The 18,469-nt window shown below is 38.2% G+C and overlaps 1 protein-coding gene across 1 annotated transcript in view; it reads right to left on the bottom strand.

Annotated features, from left to right (window-relative positions):
* Capza2 (capping actin protein of muscle Z-line subunit alpha 2) overlaps positions 1-18,469 on the bottom strand; it is a gene marked incomplete in the record, with an annotated part of 29,756 nt that overhangs the window by 10,747 nt on the left and 540 nt on the right. The window contains 5 exon segments of the mRNA XM_055612926.1: positions 502-581; positions 1,356-1,562; positions 3,868-3,931; positions 6,246-6,297; positions 7,065-7,128. Coding sequence (XP_055468901.1) covers positions 502-581; positions 1,356-1,562; positions 3,868-3,931; positions 6,246-6,297; positions 7,065-7,128 — 467 coding nt within the window.

The following is an 18,469-nucleotide window of genomic DNA, read 5'->3' as shown; positions in this document are numbered from 1 at the left end:
AAATTCCCCAAACATGTGATAAGTCAATATGGGATTAGAGACTTTTATATAAACTACTGCTGTATGTGCAGTTAGGTAGGAAGATAATTCTACCTTCTCACACTGTCCAACAAAACAATGTCCACAAAAAACACCTAACCTAAGTCTAAAGAAGACTTGGGGTCCGGCCCTCCTCTCCGGCATACATCTCATACAGGAAGACCCTGTTTTCAGAGTGAGCGCCTGGGCCTGCCACCTGGTCTGCTTGCAAGTACACATGCTTGCTTAGGTTGTTGTCTGTTCCTTTCTCAAATCTCTGCTCTCCTACACTCTTTGGTGAATGTCCTCCAGCTGACTGCACTCTAGTGACTGAGACAGTCATTGAGTAATAAGTATTTTTCAAGCTCTCAAACAGCAGCAGTTTTTTTAAGTTTATACTGCTCTTAGTTACACACAAAGTTCAGTCAGAGTTACATGGAATATAAACAATGTTAAAAACAACTGCACAAAACTTTAACTTACCAAAAGTTTTTTGCTTGAAACTGATGGCTTTCAATGCATGCAATAATGGTTTGCTGCCCATCTATTTTTTTGCCATATACCTTATTGGCCAAGAAAACAAGAACAAGAGTGAGTTTAGTTAAGGCCAAACAATGTCTAACCTTAAGTATCTGTAAGATACTGCATTAAGTGGGCATAAACTATAACATATTGTCCATTTAGGTTGGACAGGTAAACAGAACCAAGAACGCGTGGTTTCATAAGCTTTTTAAGATGCCTGGAATCTACCCCAATCAAGTCTCTGAAGTATTCCAAGCAAAGCATTTTTCAGGATATGATCTACATTTCTAAACATCACTACAGCTATTGAGAAGAACAAACTCAGGTGCTAAAGAGCCTATCTAGATACAAACAACCCTAGGAAAGTTCAAAACCAAAAACCATTCAGATTTCATGCTATATTTCATTCTAAAAAAAAAAAAATAAAAATTAGTTAAATCAATGTACAAGTAACATTAACAACAGGGAATTAAGCTATAAATTAAAGTGATTAACAACAGGGAATTAAACTATAAATTCAAGTGATTCCACGTCAATTATTTTATTTGTTCAAGATTTCTGTGAGTAAATAGAAGGTAACTTAAGCTGTACACTGATAAAAAACTCAAGAGAGTGCCACCACAGCCTTTGCTCCAGGATCTATTGGAATTGAATTTAATGCACAAGTGGGCTACCATAATATACTCTTAGAAAGATAAACATTCTCAGGGAAAAAGTTATGGCTAAGTCTATACATTACTGTAAATTTCCAAGAATTGTATAAACTGTCACCCATGCATAAAGAAACAAAAGGGAAGAACTGCCCACTGACTCACAGTGCAGACCCCGTTTGGATAATGTTCTTTTACATAAGCTCGCAGTGCAGTTTCTACTGAAGTTCTCCAGGATTCAATTGCGTTTTCTGCTTCGTAGGGCCTTGGATCAGTTGCTTCCTTTCTTAAATGATCAAATTTGAAACAGACTCTGTTTTTTGGATCCAGGAACTTTCCATTTCCCAGGTCTCCATGTTCTGTTATCAACACCTTCAATTTTCAAATAAATTTAGGAAAAAATATTAACATGGACACACAGTAAAAGACACTTGCTTAAGCCCCTTCCTGAAACTGTACAATTATACTATAAGCAACTGCTTTAACTATATTATGCAAATATATTTTTTAAAAGTAGGCTACAAAGATACCGAGGATTTTCTCAATTAGTGAACATTAGCATATCTTTCCATTCAATTTTTGGATACTGAGTGGGGATTAAAAATTGGATTTCCTACTATACTCTATTGGAACTAACCATCCACCGACCTACCTACCCAAAGATCTCCAGGTTACTATTTCTGACAGTAGGCACGAGCACTTAAAAACTGAGGCCCTGTCAACCTCGTGGTTTTAATCCAGTGAGGCAGCTCTTAAGTCCTGATCTGTTTGACGCCCACAACCTTATTTGTTTTCCACATGTGCTTTTGTTTCTTATAAACTAATCACTACTGCTAAATTCCAAATTTTTAAAACAGACTATATATTTATGTACATTTAAGAAATATATGAATAACCCTTTTACTTTCTATCTTACTTAAAAAAAAATTCTCTTTTCCTCGTTCTGCAGCTATAGCCTGTGACTACTGACCTACAAGACTTTCCCATTCCTCTGATGTAAATCATGCTGACAACATAGCATGTAACTTTTCTAAAATGTTTGTGGTAACAAACGCCATAGTAGATAAATATGTACACCTATCTGTGCAGCTGCATACACATACGGTTTGTGGGCCATTGTTTTCAAAGAATGATAACAATATATAAACAAACACATTCTTAAGCACCTTGTTGGGCTAGCCCAAAGTACTGGCCCAAGATGTAATCATCTAACCAAGATGGATGACCATCTGGGATGCAGCTTCACTGGGGAGACCAAAACTGAACCTTCTATACTACTCACGAGTCTGCCGACCCTTGTCTCAACACAACTTGACCACAGCCTTCTGCTATCCTAATAGGCTGGGAACCTCTCCCCAAACTCCATGTAGTTCCTTTTGCCTAGGACAATCCCTTTTCTTAATGCTCCCCTAAACTCCTTTTTGTCAGTGTTGCATTCCCTTCTCTTGGAGATAGCCCAGTAGTTTGTACCTGAATAAAGCTTTGCCTTTTGGCCATAACAGGCTCGGTGGTCTGGTTCTCTGTTAAGTCACTCACAACTTTTCCTAAAAATAAACATCTATGGAAACCCCTCAAAGTCTACCATCTATTTCTCACCATCCTCTTTAATGGTTGCATAATATCCCACAGTGTTAACAGTGTGTTGTTGTAAATCCTTAACACTGTTCTTTTTTTTTTTTTTTTTTTTTTAAACACTGTTCTTATTTACAATGGATACTTCATAAAATTCCATTGATATATAACAATTGTATCAGAGGACAACCTTTGAGAGTCAGGTCACTCATTCTACTGTGGGTTCCAGGAATCAAAATCAGGTCATCAGACTTGTTCAGCAAGTGCTTTTATCCACTAAGCCATCTCACTGGTCCCTTATTTGTTACTATCTTTAACGTTTTTAAATCTACAGTCACGTGTAAAATTAGTGCATACCACTCTTTAAGAACTATTTTGGAAAAAAAAAAAAGAACTATTTTGGTTTTAAGTATTAAAATTATGCTAGCGCGTTAAAATGACTTTAGAAGCCATTAAACACTTTAAAGATGTATTCACTAATATAGCAAATTTTCTCCTAGAGATTTATCTAAAGAAAGCCATTATCAATGTTACCAAGAATACAAAGACACTTGATGTAGTATTTTTTGTAATGGTAACCAATTAAAGGAAAAAAAATTAAAACACCACAATCTCCAGAGAAATGAAATAACAAGTGTGCAACTAATTATGTGTATGTATGAGTGTGTCTGTTCATGTGACTGCAGGTGCCCCTGAAGACCAAAAGAGGGCATCACAACCACTACATCTGGCTAATGCTAAGAGTGACTTTGTATATTAGTTCTAGCAATAAAAATGACCATTTTAAGCAGAGTGCAGTGGCGCATGCCTATAATCCCAGCAGATGGGAGGTAGAAGCAGGCAGATCTCTGTGAGTTTGAGGCCAGCCTGGTCTACAAAGTCCAGGACAGCCAAAGCTACACAGACAAACCCTGTCTTGAAAAACAAAATGAATAAGTAAGTAAATAAGTAAATAAATAATTTTTTTTAAAATGACCATTTCAATTATTTTGCCAGTAAATGCCTAGAGTTAAAATGAGAAATGTTCCACCATTTCACATTTCTTCCAGGATAAGTTTTTATAAATGAAACAAAGAGCAGTGTGACTTGGTGTTTTATGACATACCTGGTCTTCATAGCCTTCAATTTTTACTGGTGTAAACTGGTCCAAGTTATACTGTGCAAATGCACTAAAAAAAAGAAAGGGGCCAATTACTTAAATCTGTACCAATGTTTTTAATGATCACCTGCCAGTTAATCTATACTGTACATGTATAATATACAATGTATAATGTAATCTATACTGTACATGCTTGATAAGACTGTAATTCTCTTACCTATCTTTTAGTAACTATAGCTAAAATACAGATATGACTGTTCTAAAAACCAAGTAATGATACACAGCCTTTAACTTGGCAAAAGAAAAAATATCCAGTAAATAAGTGGCCTCCTTTTCAACGTTATCATGATTTCATGATTATCAATATCTAATGTGTATATACAATTATTTAAGAAGTTAGTAAACAGACTAGGCACTGTGATAATCAAACAGTTCCTACTGCCAAAGTCTGTTTATAGTTGAACACAAGAGACTATCTAATGAGACCACTAAGCAAAAGCAGAAAGTAGAAAGTAGCCAGGCGCAGTTGAGCAATTTCCTCAGTCATCATCTATCATTACATGGATGATATTTTGTTGGCTGATTCTGACGCAGATACTTTAGAGAAAATGTTTGAGAAAACAAAAAATTCGACCACAGAAGGCAAAGATCTGCAGGCACCAACTGCATTACCCACTGAACCATCTCACCAAACCCTGGAAGATTTTGAAGACAGAATAACTATTTTGAGAGGCAAAGCACAGTGACAGAAATGTTCTTAAGATTAATGTGACAGTAGTCCATACAACAAATTACAGTGTGGCGGTTACAAACAGAAAAACTGCAGGGCTACCATAAAAGCCCAAGCAGAAACTCGGCTAAGAAAATTATGGAGAGATGGACTCAACAAGGTGTTCTCTACTCATACAAACGAAGAATAACATACTTACTTGATTATGTGATATATGTATAGGAAAGACCCAAGATATGAAAAATTATACACAGAATTCAAACTGTGTTCTCTTAAATGGATGCTATTCTATGATATCTAGGAAATGACTCCACTTAATGAAATAGATGGTGAGAATTTTACACTTTAAGGCCATAACTATTACGAGAGTAATAAATATAAAGACACCAAAGTAAAAATAAGTCACCACCTCTTGAAACTCCCAAACACAGCATTTTCAAAATGGATGGAAGTGAACACAGACATGCATACAGGAAGACAGAGTAGCTACTTGCTCTGACTTTCTCAACACAGTAATTTTCCTATGAACAACCTCCACGTGGTCAGAGTTTGTATCTGCAATGCCCACAGAGGCTCATGTTCCACAGCCCGTGCAGCTATTGTGGGAGCCTGTGGAAGTCTGAGGAAGCAAGGACTTGCGGTGGAAGCAGGTCCCTGGGGCATGGCTTTAAAAGTTATGTTCATCTTCTGGTTCTGGTGTTGCTCTTGCTTCTTGAGCCTCTGAATGGCCTCAGCTACTTGCTCCAACCACCATGATTCTTTCGCCATTATTTATAAGAACTTTCCAAAACCGTGAGTAAACTAAATCTTCCCTTGCTTAAGTTGTTCTGTCAGGTATTTTATTAGAGCAAAGCAAAAGTTATTAATACACTCACCCTTAAATTATTACTTCAAAGGTATATTAAATTATTACTTCAAAGGCAAATTAAATTACTTAAGAGTTTAGTATTCTTTTTGTTTCTGGTAAAAGCTGCATTAAAAAAAAATGTAAATACTTAAAAATAGCAATTCAGTAGGTGTTCCCAAAGCCTTTTACTACCCATAGTATCAAACCTCATGTATCTTTAACCTGGGAACAAGAAAAAGTCTAAGAAACGCTAAAAACATAAAATAAGTAAGAGACAAGGCAAGTTTTATCTGAACCTCATGATCATGAGGCAAATGCTTTATCCACTGAGCCAGTCCACAAGTTGGCACATTTTAAACAACTCAAGGCAAAGAAGGAGAAACAATGATGTCAGTGGTCTTTTTGCTCAAAAGTATTTCAGAAGACACCAAACCAGATTAATTCTCAGGCCACTTACTTGCCTACAGTATATCTCTGCATTTTACAGATACTTCACATAAGTCTAATGATCTCAACTGAACATTTAGTTTTGAGAAACTATACAAAGAATGTGAGTGATGTTATGTAGTATATAAGACAGTGGCAAATAAACAGAGAAAAGAAAATTTTACTTTGTACTTTTCCCTAACTACTCCTGTGATTTCTCAGTCTAATACATATATGTAAATGTGAATACTTATATAAATAATTAGACAAACTGTAACTGCATTTCAGAAACGCTTATGTCAAGGATTAGTATTTTAATATCACCTTTACAACATCTTTACTTTTCCAGTCATTTTAGCTATGGAAACATAAAATACTTACTGTGCTGCTCCTTCCCTGAGAAGATTATCATTATTAAGCAATAATCGAACATCTGCAAAACAATATTGTTTTATATATTTTGTTTGCTTGAATACAATAAGAAATACAGTTTGTTTTAGTTATACATTAACACCTCTGATACAAGCAAGATCAAAATATTCTAATGACCAAACTATCACAAATATGCACGACAGTATTTAACAAAGCGAAAGATTTTAGTTAGGTAACATAATAGGGAAAAAAAATCAGTTTAAATGTTGCTGCAGGCAGACATACAGTATCTCCAAAGAACTAAAGATAATCTGCATCAAAAATGGTCTGATAAAATTTCCAGAAAATACTTATGACTATGCTTGTTTGACAATACTTTCATAAATTTCAAATGAGTTGGCTCTGTAGAAAACATAATTAAACTGATAACAGTTTGTGACCAAGAGGCAGAAACAAATATTTTGTCCTTCCATACTCTTGCAAGGAACAGGTAAGTATTCCCATCTTTTCTGACTTAGGTAGTTTTCATTTCCTTAAAAATAAATAAAACAAGATAATTCTTAAGATAAAAGATTACTATATCAAGCCTTAATGTTATGGATTAAACACATCATGGGGGCTCAAGAATGATTAGCTGTAAAGGTACTTGGATGGTAGCTTGACAACTTGAGTTGGATCCTCAGAACCCATAAACCATGGTGAAAGGATAAATCAATCCATGCAAAGTTGTCCTTTGACCTTTACACAAAAGCTATGGCACACACGCCCACATATATACATATAACAAGAACAACAATAATAGTTTTTAAAGGTAGTTTGAAGACTTACCATTAAAAACCTCATTAAATTCTCCAGGAGGGGCATGGATGATGAATTTTGCTGCTATACGTACCTAAAACAAAAATGAAGATATAAATATTACAGTATACACTCAGTTAAAACAACAAAATCCCCAATTAGTATTACACAAATTTTAAAGTTCTACTGAAAATGACTTTAAAGAATGTAATATTCCTATATTCAAACTCACATTTTGACTTAACCATTTACCATAATCACACACACATATACACACACATTATACAGGCTAAATGAAGGTAAAATATCTAACTTAATACAGTCAAGAATTAAAACACAATTTTACTTCTTTTAAACCAAAGTAGGGAAACTCACAGAAGTCCCTATGTGAGAAAAAAATAATCAGATAGGTGCAATGACAACAGATGAGTAACCAAAACTAGGTAGAGTGGATGCAAATTCCAAGGTACAGAATACCCTGAGCTTCTGGTCCCAAACACTTAGAATCTTAATCCAAATACAAACCTTTATGAGCAAACCTATTCAAAACTACACAAAGTACTCTTAAGACTTAGCGAACAAACAAAAACTCTAAGCATAATATGTGAATGGATATTTTTAAGTATAAGACACACATACACACACATGTTCAGTATTCTTCATCAGAATATAGATAAAGAAATCAGGAAATACTATTCTACGCAAAACAGAAAGGCTAGGATAAAAAGATTGCTGGTGCAAGCTCAAAACAAGCACTCTATAAAACTTACAGGAATGTAACCCTGTACATTGTATAACCAATATGGAAAATATTTGGCACTTACAAAGCTAGGCAAATACTCTAAAACACTATCATTCCAAATTATTTCACATACACACAATTACATTCACACTGAAACTTATTCAAAATTGTTTACCCAAATGTCCACTTACAGGCCACTGGACAAATAAACTGTGGTACGTCTATATAATGTAATTACTTAGCAATAAAAAAAATTTGATATGCGAAACAACTTGAATTTATTCTAAAGTACTGACTGTACTGGATAGAAAGAGAAACTCAAAAGGTTAGTGATGCTCTTGAAGACTTTATGCCTACAGCATTCAACTGTAGTATACATGCTCTTTAACCGACCCTGGGGTTGCTCATCCAATAAGCCCACTTTCATTTAAAGATATTGTTAAGTCTGAAGTATTTAATTCATCTTATCTATCAAAACTCATAATAACACTGTGTTCCTGTGGGTCAGCTTCATGTCTCTGTGGTTAATTAGGCAGTACAGATGGCAGTCTCACAAGCATATACCACATATACCCCTAGCTCAGGAAAAGACCTAAACTCAAAATCTGAAAGAGGGTTTTCACCAAGCATAGAAAGAGGGTCTTCGCCTTTGCACCATCATAAAGGTAGAAAACTGTGAGCAGTCCCATCTCAAGCAGGGTAGTATTCCCAGCAAAGGAGAGTGGGTAACAGTAGCCAGAAGTTTTGGGAGAGGACAGGAAAGGGGATGAGTAGAGAAAAGCAAGGAAAAGGAAGAAAGTGGGGGAGTGTGGAGGTGATGAACTTTACCACATCCAGATTTTGGTAGCAGCTTTATTTATTTATACACATGTTAAAAGTCTTCAAGAAAAGGAACAGAATACTTTTATTGTATGCCCATTTTGAAAATAAAGTTGTTTCTTCTAAAATGTTTAAGAATATTATTAAAAGGCACATTATATAGGCAGGCTGTTTCTATGGAATTTCTTATTTCTTTCTAAGTATTCAGTACTGTTATCAGTTTTGGTGAGAAAAGCTTCATTTTTGTTTTCTGTGTTTTGTTCTGTTTTTGCTGTGGGAGGCTTTTACTGCAGTTGTTAAGTGTCCAAAGTGCTCAGAATTACTGTTGAATGCACAGCTCTAAAAGGAACATCTGTACCACTCCCTCCAAGGCTCAGAGAACACTGATGAGGGGACAGAAAGATATAAGAGCCAGGAGCAGAGTGTTGCAGACCACTGTCCTCCAGGCAGGCCTGCTCACTGTACTCTTGAAGCCTCAGTAGCAAGCTACATAAGACTGGGCCCACCCTAGCTTATCGGGTCTCAGCAGGACTGGCTGCAATGTCCTCCTCTGGCCTGGTAAGGCTGCTCCTCCCTCAGGGAGGATGGTCAAAGAGGCAGCCACTGAATTCATGTCAGAGACAGTCCCTGTTCCCCTTACTAGGAAACCTACTTGGATATTGAGCTCCCATGGGCTCAGTATCTGAGCAGGGGATCTAGGTTATATCCATGAATGGACCTTGGTTGGAGGGTTAAATTGAAGGGTAGGAGGACCTCCCCTATCAGTGGACTTAGAGAGGGGCATGGGAGGAGCGGAGGGAGAAAGGTTGGGATTGGGAGAGAATGAGGGAGGGGGCTACAACTGGGATACAAAGCAAATAAAATATTATTAATATAAAAAATTTAATAAAAAGGGAATAAAGTGTAATTAAAAAAAAAGACTGGGCCCACAAACACTCCATCATAGATGGAGAGAAGTTAATGAGCCCCACTCCTTCCTGAGTATTTGCAGGCTTTTAATGGTCACTGGGGGAGGGGAAACATGTCTTCAATGATACAGCCAGCAGAAAGTGTCCATGCTCCTGTTGTAATTCTGAGATTCAAGGAGAATACCAGACAAACTAGATTACTGGTAGAGCTGCTTAGGTTTGTGGGACCCAATTCATTAAAACAAAAGGGTCAACATGTTCTTCCCTCTTTGGATGAAGAGGTAGTGATCATTGTCAAAAGAAAGATAATGAGGAACAAAGAGAGACCAGACACACAAACACCCTGGTGACACTTCTCACCTTCCAGTCTAAGACAAAAAACAAAAACAAAAACGGCTACAAAATGCAGCCTTGGTGTAGGCCTTGGTGTAGCAAGTAATTGTTTTCCCTGATATGCTTTAGGAGCATATAAGGCAGTTAGTTCCTCCTCAGGTTAGGATTATCTCCAAATGCCTCTGTATGGCATACAAAAGTGCTTATGTCCTTGACCTAAATCAGCAATTGGTAGTTACCATAGCTACCACATCTTCACTGCAATGACCCCATCACTTACTTAAATATACATGCTGTCTTTATATATTGAAATAAAATGCACATAATTATGTGCAGTCAAGCAGACAACAGAATTCCATCACTGTATAAACTTCCCTCATGCCTTCACCCAATACCACAAACACACGCACCACACACACACACACACACACAGATGCAAGAGAGAGAGTGTGTGTGTACTAGTCTGTTACAGGACCAAAATATTGCTACCGACTCTTACCATTTCTGTGTATCTGAGACCTAGATGAAGAGCCTCCTATCACAGACCCCCTCTAACTGCCTAACTCCTCATCTGCACTGTCTCTGTGCCTTGTTCGTTCCTCTCTGCCCTGCATTCAAAGGTTGTCTTAAGGGCTGTTTTCACTGTGAACCCCTGTACAATACAGGTCACTGTTTTGTGTATCTTTTATCTTCAACCTCTAGGATCATATTCAGTTCAGTAAATAGTCCATAAATATTGTTTCAAAACAATTAATGGAACCTAACATTTATTGAACAGTCAAAATTATAACAGACACTCATTCCTAAGGCTTCAACCTAACGGCAGTAGCTATGCTTGCTGGGTTTTTTAAGGAAACATAGCCAACAAGATACAGATAGATACATGGGAAATGCATTCTGAGAATTGGCTCTTGTGGTTATGGTTACTAAATGGCAACAAAGGGAACCACATTATTTAGGGAAGGAAGGGCATGGAGAAGGGAAAAAGAATGAATGACAACAAAGTATAAATGGCTCACGTATATAAAGAACTCCATAGTAAAATCCATTCTTTGTATACTGTGGTGGTCTGAATTAGGCATGTCCCCCACAGGATGATGTATCTGAACATTTGACCTCCATCCAGCTGCACTCTTTTGGGGTTACAGAACCTTTAGGAGGTGAGACCTTGCTGGAGGAAGTACATCGCTGGGAACAGGCTCTGAGAACTTATAACCTTACCCTGTTTCCTATATGACAAGCCAGCTTCCTGCTCCTTCTTCCCTGACAAGATGGACTCTAGCCCTCTGAAACCATAAGCCAAAAGAAAACCTTTCTTCCTCAAGTTTCTTTAGTCACAGTATTTCTGACAGCAATAGAAAAGTAGCACCTAAAAATGAAGAAACAGGGGAGGAGAGGTACAGTTTCAAAAAGACAAAGGACCTAGATTATTACACGAACTTGCTAAGCGTGTAATAATAGTAGACTATTATTATGTAAACTGTCTTAACCTCCTCCCTCTGAAGGTAAAGAGTTGTTATGAAGCATTAAAATGGAAGTCTTAGTCATGACCACAGCTAACAATGGAAAACTGCATGTTAATAAAATAATCAAACATTTTATAAGCTTACGACTTGAATTTATTTTTAACATTAATATGTCTTACATACAGAAGTGTCAAAATTAAAATATTAAGTTTCATATATACATATATATAAATATATAAATTAGTGGCTAAGCTTCAAAATGTTTAGTTGTTTCCAAGAAAGGTATATACCTAAGAAGTGTGTGTGTGTGTGTGTGTGTATAAATTTGTCAGCTTTGTTTTTAGTTTTTACTGTGAAAGCAAAAGTGTTTTTTGTATTTTTTGTTCTATGGACTTACTTGCCTCTTTTATTGCACTATGTAGCCAAAAGCAAGCAAGAGCCTTCTCTGATAACTAACTTGAATGGTAGACTAAAGTAGTACCACTGAGGGCTGGGAGGCCAAGGGTGAGGACTGAGAGCCTCAAATCTACCTGAAATAGACCAGCTATGCCTAAAATAGTAAAATCTAGACTTTGTGAAATTTCATAAGAACTTTACCTTTGTATTTCTCAGACCTTAAAATAACAAAAATGCGTCTATTACAATGAAGCAAAGTACTATCTTCCCAAGATACGTGGTAGTTACAGACATGCAAGCAAAATACCATACACATAAAATAAAAAACAAAAAATGTATTGTATCAGTGAGATAACTCAGCAGGTAAAGGTCCTTGTTGCCCAATAGTGACTATAATGGGAATAAGGATTCTATTTGAGGTCCATTCCACGGAAGAGTATTCAGGTCTAGCACTATAAATCCAGCCCCAAACCCATAGCTAATATGGTCTGATGCACTAGTCGGAACTTACACTATTGTATAGCTAAAATGACATAACCACAAACTGCCTTCTAAATATGTTTACACTCACAGAGGACAGACAGACATGCCTCTCAGCCTTAATCAAAGAAGCATCACTTTGCAGTAAATGGGAGCAAATATAGAGACCCATGGGGGCACAAGATGCTCAGAATCAAGAATGGTTTAGAAGAGGGGAAGGAAACAATGTAAGTGCTGGAAGATGGTATAGGGCTTAAAGTGTTGTCTTCTAAGTACAACACAGCCCTGGCAACTATGGACTCACAGCAGCTGTGTGCCCTGGGCTATCCCGGCCAGCAGTCAGCCCAGACAGAGGCGGGACTCTCAGGTCTCTATCATGTACTGCTGAACTGCTGAAAAGTAATGGGTTTCGGGGCGGGGGAGTATACCACACAACTGTGAACCCACTAGTCACTCTACCAGGCTCTAAAAGGAAGTTCCAAACCCAAGCTCATACAGATGGCTCTAGTTAAACTCCGTGGGACATACGACCAAAACAAAGAATCCATGAATATAGGAAATGATACTTGTAAAGAGGAAGAAGAGTTGTTAGCAATGGGAGAGACATAAAAACAAGTGTTTGTGTGTGGGACAACAAGAATGCAATATGTACATATATGAAGTTGCACACAATAAAATTGATCCATATAAGTAACAACAAAAATTGCTAACTTTCCAAGCCGTTTTCTAAAGTCCTCAAAAATCTACCTTCAATTTAGATGGGAATACAAAGAAAACCAGAGGAATATTCTGCCTGTACACTGCCATAGCTGGATACTTTGAACGATTCCTGGCAAACAGCAAATCCTTTTGATATTTTTTGGATAGTATCACAAAATACAAGTTACTTCTGCTCCATACTTGGCACTAGTAGTTACTTTGTGTTGAGAAAACTCTAGAAGTACTAATGAGCTCTCATTTGTTTAGAATGGCTAGATGTTATGGTGTGAATATGAAATGCCCCTCACAGGCTCATGGACTAGGACCTGGTTATCCTGAGGGGCTCTGGAGAAGTGACTGGACGCACTTCCTCAAGACTCATCAGTGGAGTAATAATCCCTTGACGGATACAGTTTGATGACATTACGGGAGGTGGCGGTGCAACCTAGATTGAAGAGCTCTAGCAGAGTGTATGTGGGGGTAGTATTTTGCCCTGGTCCCATGTATACTTCCTTTTCTCTGCTTTCTGTCTGCAAGGAGGGAAGTAAGAGTCTCTGCCAAATGACAGAGCTTTCTAGCAACTTCCTTGCCCATGCTGGGGTGGGACTACTTGTTGCTGCGGCTGTAAAGGGTCACCCATGCTCCTATAAGCAACACCAATATCTAACAGACACCACACTACACTAGAGTGCCACTGTCTTGTTGGTCTGTTACCTGAGTCTCCTGTCTCGACTGAACAGATGTTTATGTTCTTCCCCAAAAAAGTCATGAAACAACATGTTAGTATAGTATTATTATTTTTTAACATTTATTTACTCTGTGTGTGTGTGTGTGTGTGTGTGTGTGAGAGAGAGAGAGAGAGAGAGAGCGCACACATATATGCCATGCATATATGAGGTCAAAGGACAACTTTCAGGATTCCGTTCTTTCCTCCCACTGTGTGGATTCTGGAGGTGGAGCACCGGTTTTGAGATTGGAAACAAGTGCCTTTACCTGCTGAGCCATCTCACCAGCCAGAGGATGAGCATTCTTAAAAACACTCTGTCCCACAGACCCCTCCACACTACACGTTAGTTTCCTTGTGTTTCAAGGACGGTTAGTCTATGCACATCTAAGTCATTTACAGTGCATTCACCTTCTAAACACCAACATTTCTCATTCTACCAGTCAGACTGTTCAAACAGCAAAAAAAGAGCAAAAAGTTAAAATCCTACGACTCCATAGTATTCATGACAATTGGCTTTTTATCAAAACCAACAAAAACTCTAGAGAAGCACTTTAACTCCCACAAACCTCAATTTAATTAATTTATTGAATTTATTTTTGGTGTTGGCAAATGAACTCAAGGCCTCGTGTATGGCAATCAAGTATTCTGTTAACAAGTTCCCAGGCCATGAACTTCAAATTTTTAAAGAGTGAAACAAGATTTTTTTCAACTTTTATAAAAAGCCAACCATTAGACAGAGTAATCTATTTCCAATAACGGTTTTAAAATTCTTCTAGTTTTGGACCCATGATTTTTGCACTAAAATGCAAAATTCTATCCTTTATGGAAAACGGCTCCCAAATGCCCTAAAATACACTATAATTTTTTTTCATTGTATGAAATCTAAAAAAATCAATTTATATTATAGCTGATATGAAATTAGTTCAACAGAATTCATCCACAGAATGAACTTAGGAATGAGTATTTTTCAAAATAGCTTACTGGTTAAGCCTACTTTTGTTAAAATGTTATTAACTTTACATTATGATGAAATATAGCAGCTCATAAACTATTTGTATAAAAAGATGTCTTAAGTCAGTTATGACAATAGGAAAATATTTTAGTTGCTTAAATATAAATTATACTTAGCCTTTGAACTACAGATGCCTGTATCAAAAAAAACAAAAACAAAAACAAACAAACAAAAAAAACTAGACTACCTAGGTCTTTAAAGAACCAATGGCAAAATTTAGAATGAAAAATTACACTGCTCTAGATTTTCATAGAAAAACTTGGTACTATATGCACTTACTCTTCACAATACAGGTTTTCTCTCAACTCTGTGACTGTACGGATTATGCATTCATTCCCGCACTGAACCATTTTACTAATCACATACAGCGTATTGACAGGTGCTAGCAGTGATTATTTCTGTAGGGATTCTAATAGAAGTGGGAGGAACAGTGAGCCAGAACGTATTAAACAGCATTGCACTTAATATCAGTGATGTGTTATCCAGCCCAAGAGAGATTAAATGAGCCAAATGATCTGAACAACTCAAGAGAAGAATAAAATTTCTTCTTTTTAAAAATGATTTGTTTTTATTTTATGTTCACTGGTGTTTTACTTGCATGTGTGTATGTATGTATGTATGTGTGGGGGTGTTAGATTCCCTTGGCACTGAAGTTAGACAGTTGTGAATTGTCATTTGGGAACTGAACAACAGCAGCCAGCGCTCTTAATCACTGAGCCATTTCTCCAGCCCTGTATACAATTTTTATCTTTCAAAACGCAGTAAAAGACCAGGGCACAGCACCAGTCAAGACAGCACAGTAGTTCCGGAATACTCAAAGGTGCGGTACTGAAAGCTGAAGCCACAGCAGTGGACTGCTAGAATCACTGGGGAGATGGGAGGTGCAGGAATAAACATTCTCTCACATTGATGTCTTCCTTCAGGAGAGCTCAGGAATGGTTCTCTTTATTTGAGCTCTACATGACAATTTCATATAATTTCAAATTTACAAAAAATGCTTTACTATCCAGTACAAATGACCCAAGGGGCAGGGAGCAATATAAAACCAATCTTCTGGGCTTGGAGTTTCTATAACTATGTAAAATGTATAGGGTCACACTATGACAAATTAATGGCTTTAAGGAACTTCATTGTTTCTTCAGCTAAATTTACTTCCTATTAATACTGTGGCCAAAAGAAATAAGGTCATTAAAAAAATCACAGTACACTCAAAAAAGCAACTATACATGATTTCAAAAGAAAACCTAGTGTCCTAGTTATTTTCCCTGTTTCTTTTTCTGTTGAGACAGGGTCTCACTGTATAGCACTGGTACTCTGAAGACAGGCTACACTGAACTTAAGGTATTCCTGTTCCTCCCGCCCAGCCTCCAGCATGCTGGGATTACAGGTATGCGCTACAATGCCTGGCTAACCTCTCTTTTTGTTGTTCTTGCTCTTTGTAGGCTGGCCTCAGAGCTAGAGCTCCTCAGCATGAGCCATCTCAGTACTTAGTTACAAATCTGCTCTGCCACACCCACCTATGATTAATTTCTAAAACGCCTTTCTTGGGGCCAATAAATAAAAACTATATAGCAGTAGCATAAAATGTTCACATTATATAAAAATAAACTTTAATTAAAAATGATGAAAATACAAGTTTACTAGCTGGCCTTTTCTTAATGAAACACAGATATAGTATGAACACAAATTTAGAACCTGACACTACAAAGAACCATTGCTTCCTTTCAAAAAATAAACTGTCAACAATTGAAAACCAAGCTAGAAACCCACGACAGTCCTACAAGCAACTTCAAGAGAACATGCGGCCATTAAAAATGCAAGCAAACCTTGGATTCTGACTATCTTAGCTTTTAAATTTCACCTCTGCCATTTCCCTCCTAGATAAGCTACATAAGGTTTTTAAAACCTTAATTTACTTCCAAGTAAACAGTAATAATGAAACTACCTACCCCAAATTTGAGAAAACCACAATGTACTTGTCCTATTCGGTAGGCACACACAAAGTACAGTACTTCTCTACATCACAGTACCTCCCCTGCTTTCGGGGAGAAACCCTAGACCAGAAACTCAAGTGTAGAAAGTACTTTAAACTTACTCCTGAAAAATCACAAGCAAAAAAGCAACAACAAAGAAGCATGATTTAAGTACTGGTCTTAAAATATCACCTTTAAATCCCTTTCTGATCTCATATGAAACATCCTCCCCCTAAAACAGTAAAAGTCTACTTGGGTAATTAAGGTAACAAGAATGATAAATTTTCAATTTACTAGGTATTTAAATTTAACCTGAAAGTTTGGATAATTATTTCTTAGATCAGAAAGCACTGTTATAAAATATGTATGTAAAATCACTACAGAATATTTACTCAAGTCACAGAAAGATACATCTAAATTCAGAATTCTCATTAATTTGTTCCCTGTATCATGCACTACATAATTAAGTTATGTAGGTGCGCTTATATACTATTCTGTAAAACGTAGTGCCCCGAGTGTCAAGAATAAGAAATCTTACCATTTCATTTTGAAACTCTCTGGCCTTTCCAAAAACATGGCAGGTCTCCATCAACATCCACCCTAAATATTCTCTCCTCAGCTCTCTTTCTAGCTAACTGAGCTACTAATAATCGTATCAAAGTAAAACAGGAAAAATCTCTTTTGGAAACTTTGTAACATTAATTTGTAACTAGCGTAGTGCACTGGTATATTTTCAATTAACAACTTAAAACTATTCAATGTTACACATGTAAATACGTACAGCAACTTTTAGGGACTCAGGGTCCAATTCTGTTGGATTAAGGCAAAGTACGCTGCGGTCCCCATTTTGTCATCACCACTTTCACCGAAGAGCACAAACAGAAAAACAAAACACTCCTAAAAACATAGATGAGGCCGACTTCTAAACAATCAGAGGGATACGGAAACTGAACCCTAATTTTGGGGCAACAACACAGTATTAAAAACAGAGGGTCCCAACTGAAACTGTAAGCCAAGCACCGCGGGCGGACATTTCCAGAGGGCACCACATTCATCTGCCAGTCAAACCTAAGTTTGAAAGATGGCAGTGTTTTCCAGGAAATACTCAAAATGCACAGCGTTCGTCTCACATTACTCGCCCCTGGGTATGAGGGCCCCACGGTCGCCAAAGAACACGGGCAAGACTCGGACTTCAATGATCAGATTTCGCATCACCAATGTGCGAACTTGAGTCGGGCACCTGGTCCCGCTGCTGTCACAGCATTTAACACTCGGTAAAGGGAGTTGCACACCCGCTCTCCCTCCTCAGAGTTGGTCCTATCAGAGAGACGGGATGTCACCAAATCTGCCCCAAGGGGAGCAGCAGCCAAGTTGAGCAGAAAAGAACTCCGGGGCATGACGGGGGAAGGTGCCTTTGTGAACAATACTGCCTTCCGGGGAACGCGGGAGCAGCAATTAAAAAAAAAACAACCAAGTCCTAATGAGAAAATTAATAACAGAAAAGGAATGGTGGGGCGGGGGGTGGAGCAAAGGAGCGGGAAGCGCAGCCTGCGACCTGCAGAGGGAAGGAAACACCCTGGAGGACCAGGAAGCACTTCGCGTCGGGGAGGAGAAACTGCAGGGAAAAGTGAGGGTCGGCAAAGCCGCTCTCCCCGCCCGCCCGCCCCGTGACAGCCCCAGGCCGGGCGGCGCCGCTCGGCCGCCCCGCAGCCAGCCCCGAGGCCGGGTCCCCGCGCCGCCGCCCCCGCCCGGCTCCGCTTCCTATTTTCGGAGCACACACCCTGCGAGGCGCGGAGGGGCCCGGCCTCGCGGAAGCCGCTCGCTCGGGAGGCGCAGGCGTGCGGCCCACCACCGGAGCCCGCCCGGGCACAGGCGCCAGC

The sequence above is a fragment of the Psammomys obesus genome, unplaced genomic scaffold (genome assembly GCF_907164565.1).
Source record: "Psammomys obesus unplaced genomic scaffold, mPsaObe1.curated_primary_1811, whole genome shotgun sequence".
In the NCBI taxonomy this organism is placed as follows: Eukaryota; Metazoa; Chordata; class Mammalia; order Rodentia; family Muridae; genus Psammomys; species Psammomys obesus.
The sequence above is the reverse complement of the archived record's forward strand: the minus strand, read 5'-3'. Positions and strand labels throughout refer to the sequence as shown.